Source organism: Plecotus auritus (genome assembly GCF_963455305.1).
Source record: "Plecotus auritus genome assembly, chromosome: 8".
Taxonomy (NCBI): domain Eukaryota; kingdom Metazoa; phylum Chordata; class Mammalia; order Chiroptera; family Vespertilionidae; genus Plecotus; species Plecotus auritus.
Genome location: NC_137782.1, coordinates 38,393,378 through 38,410,875, shown reverse-complemented (window position 1 = coordinate 38,410,875; position 17,498 = coordinate 38,393,378). Strand labels below are relative to the sequence as shown.

Here is a 17,498-nt window from a genome sequence, read left to right as displayed (position 1 = left end):
CACCGAGGACATTTATCCAGCCCGCCGGGTGCCGCTGCCTGTCCTGCTTAGCAGCCGACTCGTCCTGGGCCCGCAGTGCGCATAGGAATTTGTTCATAGTTTTTTGTTTTTTTTTTAAACTATAGTCTGGCCCTTCAACGGTCTGAGGGACAGTGAATTGGCCCCCTGTTTAAAAAGTTTAGGACCCCTGATATAAGCCATTTTGAATTTATTTTCTTGTATGGTATAAGTTGGTGATCTAGGTTTTTTCTTTGCTTTTTTTTTTTTTTTTGCATGGTCCAATTTTCCCCACACCATTTATTGAAGAGACTGTCTTTATTCCATTGTATGCTCTTGCCTCCCATGTCAGATATTAATTGAACATAATGGATTGATTTCTGGGTTCTCTGTTGTGTTCCAATTATCTCTATGCCTGTTCTTGTGCCAGTACCAGGCTGTTTTGGTTACAATGGTTTTGTAGTGTAATTTGATATCTGATATTGTGATCCCTCCTACTTTGTTCCTCTTTCTCAAGATTGCTGTGGCTATTCCGAGTCTTTTTTGATCCTTTTTAAAATAGAAGAGGCAAGGGAGGCCAAGAAACTCAAGATCAGGGAGGGGAATACTCCTTTCATAATTTATTCAAGGCAGGGTATATTTTGTTGCCAAAGTGTTTTAAATGAAACTGAGTTACATGTTCTTCTCTCCCCTTTTCAGAATGAAGACATTTGTCCTTAGTAAACAGAGATAGAAGGGCACATGTAGTGTCGCTGGGTACCTGCAGGATATGTGTGAGCTTTGGGACAAGTGTTGTATTCTTATCTCTTCTCTACAATAGACTATAAGAAAGAATGTAAAAAAAATAGTATAAAAAGTCACTTAGATCTTAATAACTATGAGCTAGTAATTCTGAAATTTTACCTAGCTCATAGTTATTTTAGAGACTGAGATTTTAATAGATTTTAAGAGACATATTCAGTTAATTCTTCAGAAGTGTTTAAATCATCTAAGACTTTTGTTAAACACTTTCTCTATAGAGCCCTCAGGTAAAGGTCAAAATGCAAATATCTAAGGATAGGACATTATATGAAATTACAAAAACTCAGAGTTCCCATAAAATCTGTGAATTTTATCTAAATGTGTTTCTACGGATAAGCAAAGCAAGGCTGAGGAGTAGAACAGAATAAATACTTGAAACTGCTCCAGTGGTATTATTAATCCACAAATTACTTTTCAGTTGATAGTAGTGGATTCTCAGAAGTAATCAGAACATACTGTTTGTGCTAATAACAATACAATGTTAGTTTGTACCAGAAAAACTACATAGTACCTAGAAGTGTTCCAGTAACTGCTAAAGCAGTAAAAAAATTCCTGATTCTATGCCTGAGAGAACTGGATTTTATTTCCTCTGTTGTAAAAGATTTGCTGCCTAATGTAGGTTTATTGATGCATCACAAAGTTGAGAAGGTTTTGTGTTTTTTTAATATATGGCATAAAAATTCAGAGTTCCCAGTATTTTCACTCACCTTTTTCTTTTCTTGTTGTTGTTGTTTTTAATCCTCACCTGAGGATATTTTCCCATTGATTTTTAGAGAGTGGAAGGGAGAGAGACACAGAGAGAGAAACATCAATGTGAGAGAGACACATCAATTGATTGCCTTCACACAGGCCCTGACCAGGGCTAGAGAGTGAGCCTGCAAGTGCATGCTCTTGACCAGAATCGGACCTGGGACCCTTCTGTCCACAGGCCGACACTCTTTCCGTTGAGCCAATGCCCCAATTTCCCCCATATATTTTGCCTGGTTTTCTAGTTGTTTGTGGTGGGAGGACCATTTCCACAACAGTAATCCTTTGTGGGCAGACACAGAAGTCCCTTGTAGTAGAGTTTTACATTGGCTTCTCTGGGGCTCCAGACGTTAGCCATTTTTATGAGAACTCTTGGCTTAGGATGCTTAAACCATGTGGTGCTATAAGTGTGGATCCCACAAGTATTCAGTACTGGCTTGAGGAATCGTTAACTTTGTTTTTCTACCCAGAACCACCCTCAGGCAGATGGGCAAGTTTCCATATCGCTTCTCCATGTCAGTTGTTGATATTATTACTATTCCCTTTTGTGTGTTTTTTTACTACGCTACCCTTTGTGCTCCCAGCCTTGTGCAGAGATGTTGGCATGCAGCTCCCCATTATGAGCAATCTGAGCTCATGCCTCTCGTTCTGACGGGTATTAAAACTCTAGTCCCAGGCCATAGGGGCTGTAGCTGGGTAATGTTAGTATTTTTGCATTATGACATCTGTGCATATTTGATTTCTATGTACTTATAATGGCTTAGAAAATTTATCCTAGTAATAGCTTAGTTTTGTGATTCTGACTTAAAATGTTCAATGATTGTGATTTTATGTTACAGTTGTACTAAATTTATCTACAAAGAAGTTCATTTAAGAGGACTCAAATTCCATATAATGTACTTAATTTTATAGGTAATTAAAGTTATTTAAGGTCTTGCAAAGTTTTTGTTTGGTAAGTCAGAAAATAGTACTTAAAATGGAAAGCAAATGTATTAATTTATAAATACAGTTTAACAAGTTAAAGGGAATTTAGTTATACTATAAAGTACCCTCAGAATAACTTTTCTCAATAGATAGATTTTTAAATGAGAAAATGAGATTTTAAAGCTCAACTTCAAGAATTTAGGAAGCTCTAGATTTTTAATTTTATTACTTTAATATATTGAATATTCATTTTATAAAACTAAACTCTGAAAAGTCTTTTCTGTGCTCAAATATAACCCTCTATGTACCAATAGATCACATTTAGCAGGTCACAGATTCATGAATTCTTATGTTAAAAGGACCTTAAACATCATTAAATAGATAGATGTATAGTTTTAGTTCTTTTTCCCTTGTAGAAACAACAGTTTTTTATCTAAGCCATCAAATCATAGTCTATTTAGTTTGGTCATTATAATGGCTGAAATAATTATAATAACAATTTTATTGAGCTATGAATCTGAAAGCCATTTTTCTCCCTCACCGTTACGGTGTTCCAGAAAGTCTCTGCTGGATGGCATGCCTCTTAGTGATAGTCTACTTTGATTTCCTAAGCTTTCAAACAATTTCAGAATTTAGAACACATTGTTTTAAATGTTGTTGTTTTTAATCCTCCCCGAGGATATGTTTCTGTTTATTTTAGAAAAAGAGGAAGGGAGAGGGAGAGAGCGAGTAACATTTATGTGAGAGAGAAACATGGATTGATTGCCTCCTGTACATGCTCCGAACAACTGGGGATCAAACCTGAGACCTTTCAGTGTAGGGGATGATGCTCCAACCAACTGACCGACACTGACCAGGGCTAGAACACATTGTTTGAAAATTGTGTTTTTATTGGATTCAAAATCCTTCTTGTTTTGTCCCCAATTTGACTCCAGTGGCATGGAAATGAGGAATGGGATAGTGGGTTCTGCTAGCACACTCCTCCCTCCCCATCTTCTCCCAACACTGGGACTCTGCGGCTGGTCTCGTGAGGGATGCACTTAGGTTCTGTGTGAAATCTTAGGGGCCTCTCACCTGCACAGCTCCTTGACACACAAATCCACCCCTACTTTATCCCTTCCTCCTTTCTCTGCTCCCAGGCTGTGTCACTTTCCTTCTGGGTCCACTTGTCCAGAAGGAGCCTTCTTGCTGAGGGAGGGAGAACTTCAGACTGCTTAAGGTCAGCTGCCCTCCACTGGGTCCCCTTGACTCTCAGGGATCTCATTACTTGCCATGCCTGCTAGTGACAGTACAGCATCTCTCTCCTGCCCATGTTCAATGTCACAGCAATAGCTTGGGGCACTTGGCTGGACAAGGGAATTGGCAACAGTCAAATGAGATGCAGTTTCCAGTCCAGAACTTTGCACAGGAGAGGATTCGTAGGTGCCCCTTCTAACAGTATAAGAGTCTGTTGTCCCACTCCTGACCCTTGACAGGAGGAGGGAGAGAGGAACCTGTTTTCACCATTACTATTTTCCTCCAGTGGTGTGTGAGCAATTGGGGGTGGAGGTGGGGGGGGGGGGCAGGGGGTTGGGACTGGGGTTGGAGAAGAACCAAATTTTCTAAAGCAGAATGCTGCCTGTAGGCATGTCCTGCAAAGAGGAGCAGGCCCCGAATCTGGCAGTTCTCTGCATTTAGAATGAGGGCTCTTTTTTCCTTAGTCACCAATTCTAGCACTAGATATCCCTGACCCTTTTATTATCCTTAATTGACACAACTCATTCAATTACTTTGGGTATGTTAACAATGGAATAAATTGATTGTCCAGTAAGATAACAGATGTACAGTGACAGAGCAATTTCACACCTCTGAACCTCAATTGACCTTGGATGACTTACCTGATGTTATTATGAAGGTACTGCTTTAACCCAAAGGAATTTAAATCAGAAGACGAGCTACAAGAAACAACAAGAGAGATGCAGCAGAGACCCAACTGAGCAGCCAAACAATAACAATGAGAGAAACACTGATGAAGAGAAAAGGTGTGAGGACTGTTTATTAATACCGAGGAGGTTCCAAATCAAAAGACCGCTCACAGATATGCACACCGCTATCTCCACAACACATGAACATACTGGTTTGCTTAACAACTAGTCTCGTTCTCAGTAGGATACTGGAGCATAACTGCAATCTACATCCAAACTCTGCTCCACAGCACATTCGTCTGCTTTCTGATCATTATTCAATGTCCCTCTTTTTCTGGTCTTTTGCTTAAAACCCTTTCCTAATATCTGTGCTACCAATGGCATTTTCTTAACTATTAAAATATTAGTTGGTGCTTTTTAAAAATATGAATAAAAGATTTGACAATCCCCACTCACCTCCCCCAAGCCAAAAATAGGGAGTAGAAAGCACAAAGACTTCCTTACACTTAACCAAACCATTTGCACACTAGTAGCACAAGGTAGCCTAGGCCAGATTCCTTCGCGTGCCCTCCCAGTGGGTCTGGTCACTTGGACTTATTGCCTTTCTGAGGCTTCACGGCAGCCATCCTCGCCTCCTCCTCTGGGATAAACACACTGATGGTGAAATCGATTGTCTCCGAGCCGTACTTGTTCTTCACAACCAGCCCGTACTTGCCCGAGTCGGCGGTGGTCACCCCGGTGACAGTAAAGAAGGCCGTCTTGCCGGCTTCGAACCTGAGGTTGCAGTGGTCATCCGAGTCCAGGGACTTCTCATTCTTCAGCCAGGAGATTTCCGGAGTCGGGTCGCCCCACACGGTGCAAGTGAGATTAAGTGTCTGCAAAACAGGTTATATGAGAGGAAAGGAGAGATATCAGATATAATGATGATCCAACTTCAAAGGTCCTCTGATGGTGTGGCATGACTCAATGGAGGATAAATATAACCCTCCCAGATCAGGGTTTGAACTTATTATGTGTATGCACCTGTGTGAGTTACAGTTTGAACACAAACCTGAGAAGGTTTCTTAGGGACTCAGATTTGGGAATGCTTATCCCAGATCCCATCTCCATTTTCACTTTCATAAACACATAAATAGATGCCTTTTACTCTAATATGGCATTTCGAACTCTGTCTCGGTAGAGAAATCTCATTGCCATAGTCACCACCTGCTCACATTTGCATTTCAACTGCGCCACAGAGGCCAGCAGCAGAATCCTAACAGCTGTTTCAGATAATGTGACTAGTTTTCAAACTCCATCTTCCTTGTTTTATTTCTCCCCCAGACTCTACCCAATCTGTTTCTTATTCAGTTGTAATAAATAATAGAGAGATCCTGTGTACCCTTACCCAGTTTCCCTCAATAGTTTCATTTTACAAAACTATAGCATAACATCACAACCAGTACATTGACATTGTACAATCCATTGATCTTATTTAGATTTCCCCAGTTTTACTTGTACTCATTTATGTATGTGTATGTTTACTTCTATTTAATTCTATCACCTCTCTAGGTCCATGTATCTACCACCTCAATCAAGATATAGAACATTTCCATCACCACAAAAATTTCTAAAATTTTCTAATTTCAAAAACATTATATAAATAGCATCAGACAATATGTAACCTTTCTGGATTGCCTTTTCCACTCAGCATAATTCCTTGTAGATTCATCCAAATTGTTGCAAGTACCAATGATTTGTTCCTTCTTATCACTGTGTATGTGCCATGGTGTGGTCATATCTCAAAGGGTTATCTGGCCTGTTTTGGGCTATTATGAATAAAACTGCTAGAAACATTTGTGTACAGGTTTTTCTGTGAATGTAAGTTTTAATTTCTCTATGATAAGTGCCCAGGAGTGCAATTTCTGGGTCATATGGTAAATGCATGTTTCATATTTTAAGAAATTGCCAACCTGTTTTCCTGAGTGGCTGTACAATTTTGATTTACATTTCCACCAGCAATGTGTGAGTGATTCAGTTTCTCTGCATCCTCTCCAGCATTTGTTGTCACTATTTTTTATTTTAGCAATGCTGATAGGTGTGTTATGATATTTCAATGTGGTTTTAATTTGCATTTCCCCGAGAGCCAACAATGTTGAATTTATTTCACATTTTAAATTCCATTCTCACATTTTTTTTCTTCCTAAAATCCAGTAATTATAAGAAAAATAACTAGGGCGCACAATATACAGGGAAAAGGATATCCTTCTGAATATCCTTCTAAAGAGTCTAACATGATCACTTGTGATCTCTAATATACAAGTATCTTTTAAAATTGCATAGATTAAGAAATCTGTTTTCTTTCCAGCATTAACTAGCACTTCTTACTGAATTATTCTACAAATTATTCAAGAAAAATATGAGTCAACCTATTGCCATTAGTCTTCTCCAAGTGGGCCAGGTTTTGGAAACTGTGATTACTTGGGGGTTAAAACTTTTAACAAAACTAAGTATCTTAGATGTTATGGAAAACTATTATCCATACTCTAGATTTGAGTTATAGATCACAAAGTACTTTCACATACATTCTGTCACTTAATTTTCACTATGACCCAGTGAATTGCATATTTTGAACTCGTTAGGTGAGGAAAATGGAAAATTGAGTTTAAAACAAAAGCAACCCTGTAAATGGTTGAGCTTAAAGTAAACTGTAGTCATGTTTCACTACGAAGAAACACAGGTGGATGAAACCTGCCTCTCACTAAACTTTTAGATATACCTTGTTTTATCACTCTAGTTCCAATCACCCCATCATCTGTCTTCATTACCATTCTGAGGTGAGAAAAGGTTTTATTCTACTACAAATACCCATACTCCTATGACTGGTATATTAAACTTGTTTTTTTGTTTCTATTGATTTTAGAGAGGGACGAAGGGAGATGGTTGGAGAGATAGAAGCATCGATGAGAAACATTGATCAGCTGCCTCCTGCACGCTCCCTACTGAGGATTGAGTCTGAAACCTGCTCACGTGCCCTGACTGGAAATCAACCGTGACCTCCTGGTTCATGGGTTGATACTAAACCTGTTTTAATGAAGCAGGGATGAAGAAAGTGAATCCAGGTTAGAAATGATGAGATTATTATGGAGCCAGGTAATACTAATTTAAAACTTACGAACAGAAATCAGTTTTCAACGGAAATAGAGCTTATAGACATTCATGGAGCAGCATGTCTCCTTTCAAAGGCGAGGCGTTTAATGATAGCCCCTTTGCCACTAGGTGTTAGAGGTCACTTCTTTCTTCAATTACATTTGTCACGTAGTTATGATTGAACATTTTCCATTCCTTGTGATTTTAGAGGGTAACTCTAGAAAGATACTAAGTGGTCTACATGTGCCCACATTAGACAAACTTGCATCCTGATGCTTGGCCCAAAATATTAAGATGATTGGGAAAATGGCTGCATTTTGAACCTTGTATTGGCCATTCTGCAGTCAAGCATAAGCAGCCATTGCATAGGATGGTATGTATCTTAAAAGATAGAACAAAGTCTGAGGCACTGGAACCCATTCCTAATGTGGAAGAAGCAGGGACAGGAGTGCTCCATGCTTACCTTGCCCTCCTGGATGGTGACCACATCGGGGAGACCACCCACCACCCGGGCGCGATCTGCAAGAATAGGCATTTCTGGTTAATCACTGAACATTGAGCATCAGCGATCACATTCACAAAACCACCCCAGGGAACGAACTTCCCAATTTAGTCTCCCTCTCCTTATAGTTACTTTATACCAGCTTTTAACATGTAAAATTAAAAAATGATCCAGTGATGCTGAAACGTTAATCCTTCTTCACACCATTTCATGAGTGCAGGAGCCTCTATCTGTGCCTAAAACATCAGCTTGAGATCTCTTTGTTGGACCAAGACCTGCTCTGTCATTTTCATGGCTATGTTCAGTCCTGGCCCTTCTGCAGCTCAGTGGGGCTCAGCTCGAGGAGGCAGAGCAGATCTCTACAGACAGCCTCCAAGCTCAGTGTGGCCTCTTTTATGGGCTTCCCTACGATGAAAAAAGGTTGCATAATTAGAAATGTTATGTCAGGGAGATCTGGAGGTTCATGCAGACATGGGCTTTCTTTGAGGCTTTCCCTACAAACCTTCCCTTTCTCATATCTTGGTAGTTCTTGGTAGCACGATGCAGGGCCACTGTCTATGGCCATGAGTATAAAGGCTCCAAGGTGAGGGGACAAAGTGCAGCCAAGGTGCTGAAATCCAGGGCTGGCTCCCTAGCCAAGCCATGTACTCTGTGTGTGACTGCTCAGCCCCAGGGTAGGACGCCTTCTGTAATTCACTCAAAATCACCCTCTCTGACACCAATGCTGTGGCTGCCACGGTCTCGTTTTTAGGCCTACTTCATGAATGTGTAGCTCCTGATCCATATTTCTACAATTCCCTTCTCCACTAAGTCAGGCTAAAGCTTTAGCTGAGTGTTGACTGCATTCTCCCACTGCACCTTACACCACTTATAAGCCCAAGCCATCATCTGGGTCCCTGTGCCACTTGCTGTGTGATACTAAGCGAGTCACATCACTGTGTGGACCTCCGTCTCCTCATCTACAGAATGGGGGGAGGGTTGGATTAGTCATGTGCACAGCGTCCATGGGATTCCTCTGAGGGGGCCTGAGAGGAGGTCAAGATGGGGTATTGAGTCAGGGAGCCAATGAAGATAACTCCGCTTTTACCTACTTTGTATATTGGGTCTGTGTGGAAGGTTTTGTGTGAATTAAGTGTTCCATGGCTTGTGGAAGTTTAAAACATGGAGCTAGAAGAACTCTAACATCGCTTCCAGCTCTAAACTGCGGTGACCCAGTGATCTTAGGAAACTGTTCATGAACTGGAGGGAAGGCCGGGCTCTTTGCCCACAAGAGAGTTCAAGAATGGGCGTGGCTGTCAACTGCTGCTGCCTCGGGCTTGGCTTTGCTTGTGTGTATGAGTGCGAGGGACATACTCGGGTGCCTACAAGAAAAACTCCCTTGTCCCTGGACACTCCCCTCAGGCCCCTGGTGCTGCCGTCTGCCCTGTTCACCCCCAGCAGCCACCTCACAAGCCAGGGCCTGAGCGGGAGAGGGAAAGAGCAGAAGGGGGAGGACAGCAGCACATGGCAAAGGTGAAAAGTTCCATTCTGAGTCACCTGGAGCCTCTGCGAGGCAGACAGATGACTTCACTTCCTACTCCTTCCCCTGCTCAGGCCCTTTCCACTCCAGCTCAGGACAACTCTAAGTTTTAACCCTCAACATTTTTCAAGTCATGCCTCCCTGACTGCTAAAGAACCGGAGTTATTATGATGAATCAGTCTGACTTGTGGAATGCCATAAGACTGAGTCCTTCTCGAAATCTCTTTGTGTGAAGCAAACAGTTGGTAGAACAGTTTGTGGGTGGACTTGACAGTTTGGTGTGTGTTTACCGGGACTGTGTCCAGTGAAATGAAAGGAAGGCCTTCCTTACTGGGGGTCGTTTCTCCTGCGGGGCTCTCGGGAACACGGGGAGTGCTTGTGATTTACCTGACGTAAATTTACAAAGATTCTCATTTCTTTTTTTCTTTAATGTGCCCAAATGTTTCTGATACGCTGTGCCTGCTGCAGGTGACTAACAACCTATTTTATGAGTTGCAGCCCGAAGATTTTTCCAAATCGCTGGCTCAAGTTAAGAGCTGGGTGACATTCTTATACTGTAACCTGAGACCTTCTTTTCATAGACAGCCTTACTCAAGAGACTAAATGAAAACATATGTAGAAGGCCTAAGATTTAAAAAAAGAAAAAAAAACAAAACACTACTTCCACGTACCGTTAAAATAGAAAATAAAAGTTACATTTTGAAACTATGCCAGGAATAAACAAGAACAAGATTTACTTACTTTTCTCGGCAATGGCAGCTTGTCTGTGGTTGAAAGAAACAAACAAACATACAAACAAAGAAGAATGTGGCTTTAGTGGTATTTCAGAGCAGCTAACCTTCACTGTGTCTCATTGCCCCACAGACGTTTTGCTGTCCAACAAAGCAGGGGGAAGCACTGGCCTCACTGAACTTGTCTAAAGGAAAGACCCTCCCTGTTCTTCAGGTGGGGGAGCAGCACGCAGGATGTTCCAGGGAAATTAGTGCATGCACGTGGCCTTCGAGAGGAAAAAATAGACTTACTTTAATCTCTGGAATTCGGCAAAGGCTTCCTCATAATCTTTAAGGGGAAAAAGAGAAGTTAGAATTTGTTTAGCCAGAATTGACAGCACAGAGGGGCTGTTTAAATTCACAACATGAGGTCAATGTGATCAGTGCAGATAAAACTAAGCTGACTCTGAATAACACTGTGCCTATGTGTTCACTCTACAATTTGATGGACTTAAGCAAATACTTTCTAGGTAGAAAATATGAAACAGTGGATTTTAGATGTTCTCAGTTCTGTGAGAGACTTTCAACTCTTCAAACGGGAAGGCCAAGAATTAGCTCCACCAAGGATAAAAAGGGAATAAAGGTCTGTTTCAAATAAAAGTTGGTTGTCTAATAAGCATCCTGAGCTTCAAAAAGGCTTTTCTCTTATTAAATCATCCCACATGGCATGGCCTCATAGCTAGACAGTTAAATGTTTCTATGTCCCGTGGTCTGGCCCACCTATTTGTATTAAAGAGCACAAGGAATTCCTGCAGCCACAGCGCGTGCCCATGCTTGCCTGAAACAATGCTTCTCTCCTGTGCAAAGAAGAGATAAAAGGCGAGCGAGACAAGGAAAGGAGAGCTACAGAGTTCTAAAATAATCTGTTTCCCTGAGACTGCAGGGTGAGCCACTTTGAAGACGTCAGATGAAAAGGCAGCTTCATTTTGAAATCTCTCCCACCTTGCCTTTAAAGAGCCTCTGTGGTCTAGGAATCATAATATTGTACATCCAGAAAATACTATATAACACTAGTCCACCCCCTTCCTTTTACAGATGGAAAAATGAAAGCATAAAGCCAGGCTTAAAGTCTCTGGAGGTAGACTAGTTAGGCTAAACCAGGCTAAGAGTTCAGTACTCTTTCTGCCCATGCCACACTGAGAGACAGTCAGGAACTGGCGAACCAATCTGCGTTGGGTGGCCGTGTCCGGCTGTAAGAAAGTCCACAGCCTTTGGCTTAAGAGGGACCTGAGAGCAGGGTAGTTAAATAAGCCCTGATGGGCCAGAGAGTAAAAGAAAAAAAAAATTTAAGTTTTAAATCTGTCCACCTCTTATTTTCCTTTTTCTACTGTGTTTCAAAGTATCCAATGGACTGCAGAAGAAATCCCCTGTCACTGCGGGATATGACTCAGGCACAGTGTGGCCCTGAGAATGTAGTCCCAGGGGGCAGCCTCTCATTCCCTACAGAGACCCTTCAGCAATCATGGGTGGGCAGGGCAAGGTTAAGAGACAGCACAAAACCACTCAAGGCAGGGTTGAAAGACTGTTCTCTAAATTATGAATCTACTCTCCGAGGATTAAAACACCGAGAGCTATTACATATTTAAGTTGCTTTTTTTTTTTTTTTTCAGAGAGGAAGGGAGAGGGAGAGAGAGATAGAAACATCAATGATGAGAGAGAATCATTGATTGGCTGCCTCCTGCACACCCCCCAACTGGGGATTGAGCCTGCAACCTGGGCATGTGCCCTTGACTGGAATTGAACCCTTCAGTCTGCAGGCCGACGCTCTATCCACTGAGCCAAACCAGCTAGGGCTAGGTTGCATTTTAATATATGAAGAAGTGGAAGAAAAAGTCAGCCCCCAATCTTTTTGGTAACTTCATACAGACTATTTTATTTTTTTAAGGAAATAATAAATAAGATGAAGAATACAGTACTAGGAGAGAGAAATGGCACAGTGTTTTTAATTTTTTATTTATGACTGTATGTTTTAACTTTTAAAATTTTAATTAATAGCTACACATTGCCTTTCATCTATGTTCTTAGGTGGAAGGCCTTTTTCCTCATCTCCTGTGACTTCCTTCTCTTACCTTGTCTCTCCAGAACCCCCCACCCCCGCCATTCTCTCAGCCGATGACCATAAGGATCCAACTTTTCCAGCTTCTTTCTGTCCTCAGTATTTGTCCTTGCTTATTCACACTTACTCCCACCCCTGCCCTGGATCTCCACCCTTCCATCCTTCGGAACTCTGATACATCAATTATTCCCTTCACTCACATCTTTAGTCCTTCCAACTCAGTGGATTTCTTGGACTCCAAGAACATGATCACATTTCAATCCCCACAAAAACTATGCTTTTCCAGTGTTTGTCCTTGCTCAAATGATCATGAATCAATCTGCCTTTCTTTTGTACGCATCTTGAAAGAGTAGTGCTTACTTTTCAGTGATTCTCCACCCACTGAAATTCTTGACTTCTACCACCGTGGCTGAATTTAAACTGCTTTACTAAAATCTCCAATCATCTTTCAATAGGTAAATGTATTGACCACTTATCACCCTTCATCTTTTTATTTATTTTATTTTAAAATATATTTTTTATTGACTTCAGAGAGGAAGGGAGAGGGAAGGAGAGATAGAAATATCAATGATGAGAGAGAATCATTGATCGAGCCCAGAACCCGGGCATGTGCCCTTGACTGGAATCGAATCTGGAACCCTTCAGTCCTCAGGCTGACGCTCTATCCACTGAGCCAAACCAGCTAGGGCTCACCTTCATTCTTTTTAAAAAGCCCACTCCTCTATAGTAAGTTTGAACCTGCAGAATATCCATTTACCTTGTCCAGAAAGATCCACTGTCTTCTGGTGTCCTGTTTTGCCATCAAAAAGCTCCATTACGTATTTCCCTTGGTCATTTGGAGTGGGCTCACTGATTTGCAGCCAGATCTGCTGCTCCCCGGTGACTCCGCTCTTAACTCTGTCTGTGTACCTAATAGCAGTCCCACTGTTCAAATCAAAGAAAACATCCTTATTGTTTGCTTTCATCCAGAGCTGACCTTTACTTTGTCCTTATTGACAGTTTTACCATACTTTTACAGGCTTTCAAATAATAGGGGATCCACATGTGTTCTACAGCTTCAGAGCAATGATGGGCCCTGAGTCACTAAACTTGGATTTCAAGACCCAGGGTGAAGGGTGAGGGTGGGCGTCTGAGAGGCTCACATTTAACTCACAATAGCAGTCTGGGGCCCAGGCAGATTGCAACATCAATACTTCTCAGTGGTATTAATTATCTTTGTTTTTGCTTGTGCTTATTTGTAGGACTAAGGGAATCTTTTAAGTGAAAAGGCCAAGGTACATATTACGTTACTGCATAGTTCATGCAGATGCTCTATGAATATAAATCAGATTTTACAAGCTAATCAAAAACAGACCTAAGGAGGTTCATCTGTGGCTGGCATCTATTGACATATGTTGTTAGAAAGCTATTTACAACACAAGTAATTGTGCACTAGTAAGGCCACGAGTGAATGAAAAGAAGAGTTGCTGCCAAAATGAATGAGGCACCTTCTCTGTGCCCGGATGTGAGTTTCGCTGTGCTCTACAGTAGGTCAAGAGCAGACCCCAGCATTGTGTTCTTTGCAAGAGAATACAAGCAAATAGAACGCTTTGTTTTGTGATATGAGGATCTAGAAATGTTGCTGTTATAGAGGAAGTAAGAGAAAGGTAGAGGTAGATGTACTCTCAATGATGTTAAAAGTAACTTCAAAGAAATAAGGGGAAAAGGCACTAGAACTACCTAATGTTATTAACAATTATGCATAGAGAAAAGACTAAGGTATAATCCTGAAATGTTTATAACATGACTAGGAAAACTATGGATAGTATCATGTTATAAACACTTTCTAACTTATAATATAATATTATAAATATATTTTCTAAAATAAACATGTGTTCTGCTTATAGTTACAATAAGCAAAATAAAGTTAAAAAAACATAGAAAAATAAAAATCTCCACCAAAAAGTTTCTGTTTTCAAATAGTCAGCATTTTTCTTATACAGTACATTCTATAAAAAATATTAAAATTAAAATGCCATAAAATGTAAGACAAAGGAACCCATCTGTATCCATAGACTTTAGCCTGAGCAATATATTTGTCTTAGAGAACTAGAAAGACAGTTCTCTGCTTTGCTATAATAAATGTTTGAATTCTTTAATCTCTGGCTAACATGTATAATAGTACCTTAAATTTGTAAAGCACTTTATGGTTTATAAAGTGCCATTAATTTCATTCTTTCGTTGGGTCCATCATTGTTATGAGATAAAGCAGATATTATTGAGTGAGATTCAGAAAATTAAATAACTTGCTTAATATCAATGGAAAGAGAGGAGCAATGTCAAAACTAAAACCCATTTCAAGTATTTTTTTCATTATGTCACATACTTACATAATGACAGTGAACACAATCCTTGACTCCTGAATCTTTCATAGGCAGGTGGATACAAAAAACATTTATCTAAATGACTAAACCAAGTGATGTAAGAAGTTTATACCTTGTTAGTCTAATAGCAATTTGTTCAAAACTCAGAGTTCTAAGTTTTTTGAACAAGTAATTCTTTTAGAGATGATGTATAAAGCTTTTTGATTGATGATTCAATTACCTTATCTTCTCTTATTCTTCAGACTGATATATTAGCATGTCTTAGATGTCATAGAGGAATTTCCTGGAATTTGATCTATCTTAACTTATAATTTCCTACAATATATTCTGAAAGAAATTGGATAAAGGAATGAAATCCCAAGAATTCTACATTGGGCTTTCACTTCTCATTTTTTAAGAATTCAGGAAATTAATAATAAGACACTGTTCTACATAATAGGAAAGTCATTTTAAAGAAAACACAAATGATTGCTCTGTGAGACCCAGCTCTGGTTAAATGTTAACCTAGACTTCTAATGCCACTTGAACACAGGACGAGTACCATGACAGGGGCCCTCTGGAGCCAAGCTGCCTGAACTCAGCCCTCCATCCACCACTTTGCTATATGACCTTAGGCAAGTCACATCCCTCAGCCTGAACTTCCTCTTCACTGAAGTAAGAAGTATCTCCTCCAAAAGTTGGGTATGTTAAATGAATTCATACATCTAAATGGCTTGGAAGTACCAGGCATGTTGTAAACACCCACTGAAGGGAAGATATGAACATTGTTATCTGTGTCCTCCTGGGGGTGCCACAGTGACCTAATGCTAGTGGGTCTCATCGGACTTTGAGAATGAGTGTCAGTTGCATCCTTGGTGTGGATGGAAGGCAGCTGTGCCCCATCAGATTTCTCTGCCAGGCTGCTGCTCTCTTTCAGCTCAGGAAATTTCAAGGAAGCACAGAGGTTAAGGATAATATCCACAGTATAAATGGGAGAACTGTTTTGAGTTAGAAACCTATTTTGGCTCTTGGAATCCCATAGGTGAACCTGAATGGAACCCCTCTAGAACTCCACAAAGGAAGCCCGAGATTAGAACAGATCTTCAGACTCAATTCAGTTCTAATACTTTTCCCCAAAGTGATCTTGAGATCTTCAAAGCCTTCCGAGGGAGGACAAGAAACATGCTAATGACCAACATTGCCAATTGCTACAAACAACAATAACAAAGCTGGGCACTTCTCAGGTTAGGCTTCTTTGGTGAATTAGGCCACTAATTCATAGAGTGGGAAATTTGGTGTCTCTTGGTACATGCTGCTTCGGTTTTATTCCAGACCGTAGCATGGGTAGCTGTGTGTAGAAAGAGAGAATCAGCATCTGGCTCTGGATACTTGCAAAGCAGAGGGAGCCCAAACACAACCATCTGGAGGTGGAGGTCACATTATAAAGATGTGCACGGATTATGGCACTTCCCCGATCACAAAGACATGCTCTTAGGCCTCACCGGCTTCGTCCTATATGTGTTGAGGCAAAGTGCTAACTCACACAAAGAGAATGGCCTGGGTGCTCTGTCCTATACTCATGAACGTCAGGCCTGAGAAGTCAGACGACTCCTTAGCTGAGAGGACAGAGGGTTGCTGTTGTTTTTCCAACTTTGTTTTTTCACTTCAATGGAGAAAGAATTTCTACACAGCAATTAAGTTCCCATTACTTACTTGTGGGACCAGTTAACTTTCAGGTCATCCAGGTAGTAAGTAACAAGAGAGTACAGCCGGATGCCCTCAGCCGTGCTCTGGATTTTCAGGTCTGAAGCAGACAAAGCTGAAAGGAGAAAATAGCATATTTCATACACCTGTAAACCCATCCAGAAGAATACGAAGCACTGTCATGGTGAGAACGTTTTAACTTACCTATTTTTTTACATACTTCAGTCATCAGTTCTTGAAAGGCTGTGGATGGAGATTCACAGACAAAGCTTTAGCATAGACATGCTCATTTTTAGGTCAAATCTCGGAACTATCAGCATTGTGCTCTCAAAAATGATCTGTCTGGTGGAGGGTACTGGTCACAAGATAAATTTGTTGACTAATTGAAAATAAGTGCTCTTGGAATGAATAATTCAATTTTTATCAAGAGTAAAAGATCCTTACTCTTATTTTGATATTTTCCCCTCTAATTCTCTATAACTTTCGTCACATTTACATTCTAGAGAAAGAGCCACCACGAGATTTCCAGGAAGTTTCTTGGCTTTAAGAGTCTCTTCTTCTTAAGTCCCAGGAAGCCTTAGTTCCTATTAGAGGAAGTTTTCTTATCTGTGTTATCAATTCATAATACATTAACCATCTATAATCTGATATGTTGCAGCCTAATAATGCTTTTTGCCAGTAAACACATTTAGTCCTGTCTCCACCAAGAGTTAGGAAGGTGAAATCAAAGTCAGACTTCTGCTGTTTGTTAGCAATATTGTTAAAGATCTTGTTCAGGAACAAAATTAGAAGTTTGTGGGTCACATATAGGTCTTTGCTGTCATGATGTATTATGTCCTTAGTAGTCTCTGAAAAGTGGAAATTGCTTTCATGCTCTGCTAATAACTGAGAGGCTTAGAGTTTCATATATAAATCTTTCTTGTCATCGTTTAAGGGTGGATTATTTTGCAACATGCTTTTCACAGTTTTTGATCCTGTAACATTTTTTATAGGGTTGAAACAAAAATAACGATTTATTTTGAAAATAAACCCCTGGTGGGTTATGGACTATAAATTCTCTGTGGATCAAAAGTACACTTCTGATTTCGAGGGGAATTTAGAAT

General features: G+C 40.4%; 1 protein-coding gene across 3 annotated transcripts in view; it reads right to left on the bottom strand.

Annotated features, from left to right (window-relative positions):
• Window positions 1-4,478: 4,478 nt before the first annotated feature.
• Window positions 4,479-17,498, bottom strand: part of MYOM1 (myomesin 1) — a 153,414-nt gene continuing 140,394 nt past the window's right edge. For all 3 annotated transcript variants that reach the window (XM_080685527.1, XM_080685528.1, XM_080685529.1), the window contains 7 exons: window positions 16,600-16,638; window positions 16,405-16,510; window positions 13,107-13,273; window positions 10,546-10,582; window positions 10,265-10,287; window positions 7,966-8,021; window positions 4,479-5,248 (listed from right to left, as the gene is read on the bottom strand). In XM_080685527.1, the coding sequence (XP_080541653.1) occupies window positions 4,958-5,248; window positions 7,966-8,021; window positions 10,265-10,287; window positions 10,546-10,582; window positions 13,107-13,273; window positions 16,405-16,510; window positions 16,600-16,638 (719 nt within the window). In that variant the 3' untranslated portion in view covers window positions 4,479-4,957. The remainder of the gene's footprint in view (window positions 5,249-7,965; window positions 8,022-10,264; window positions 10,288-10,545; window positions 10,583-13,106; window positions 13,274-16,404; window positions 16,511-16,599; window positions 16,639-17,498) is intronic.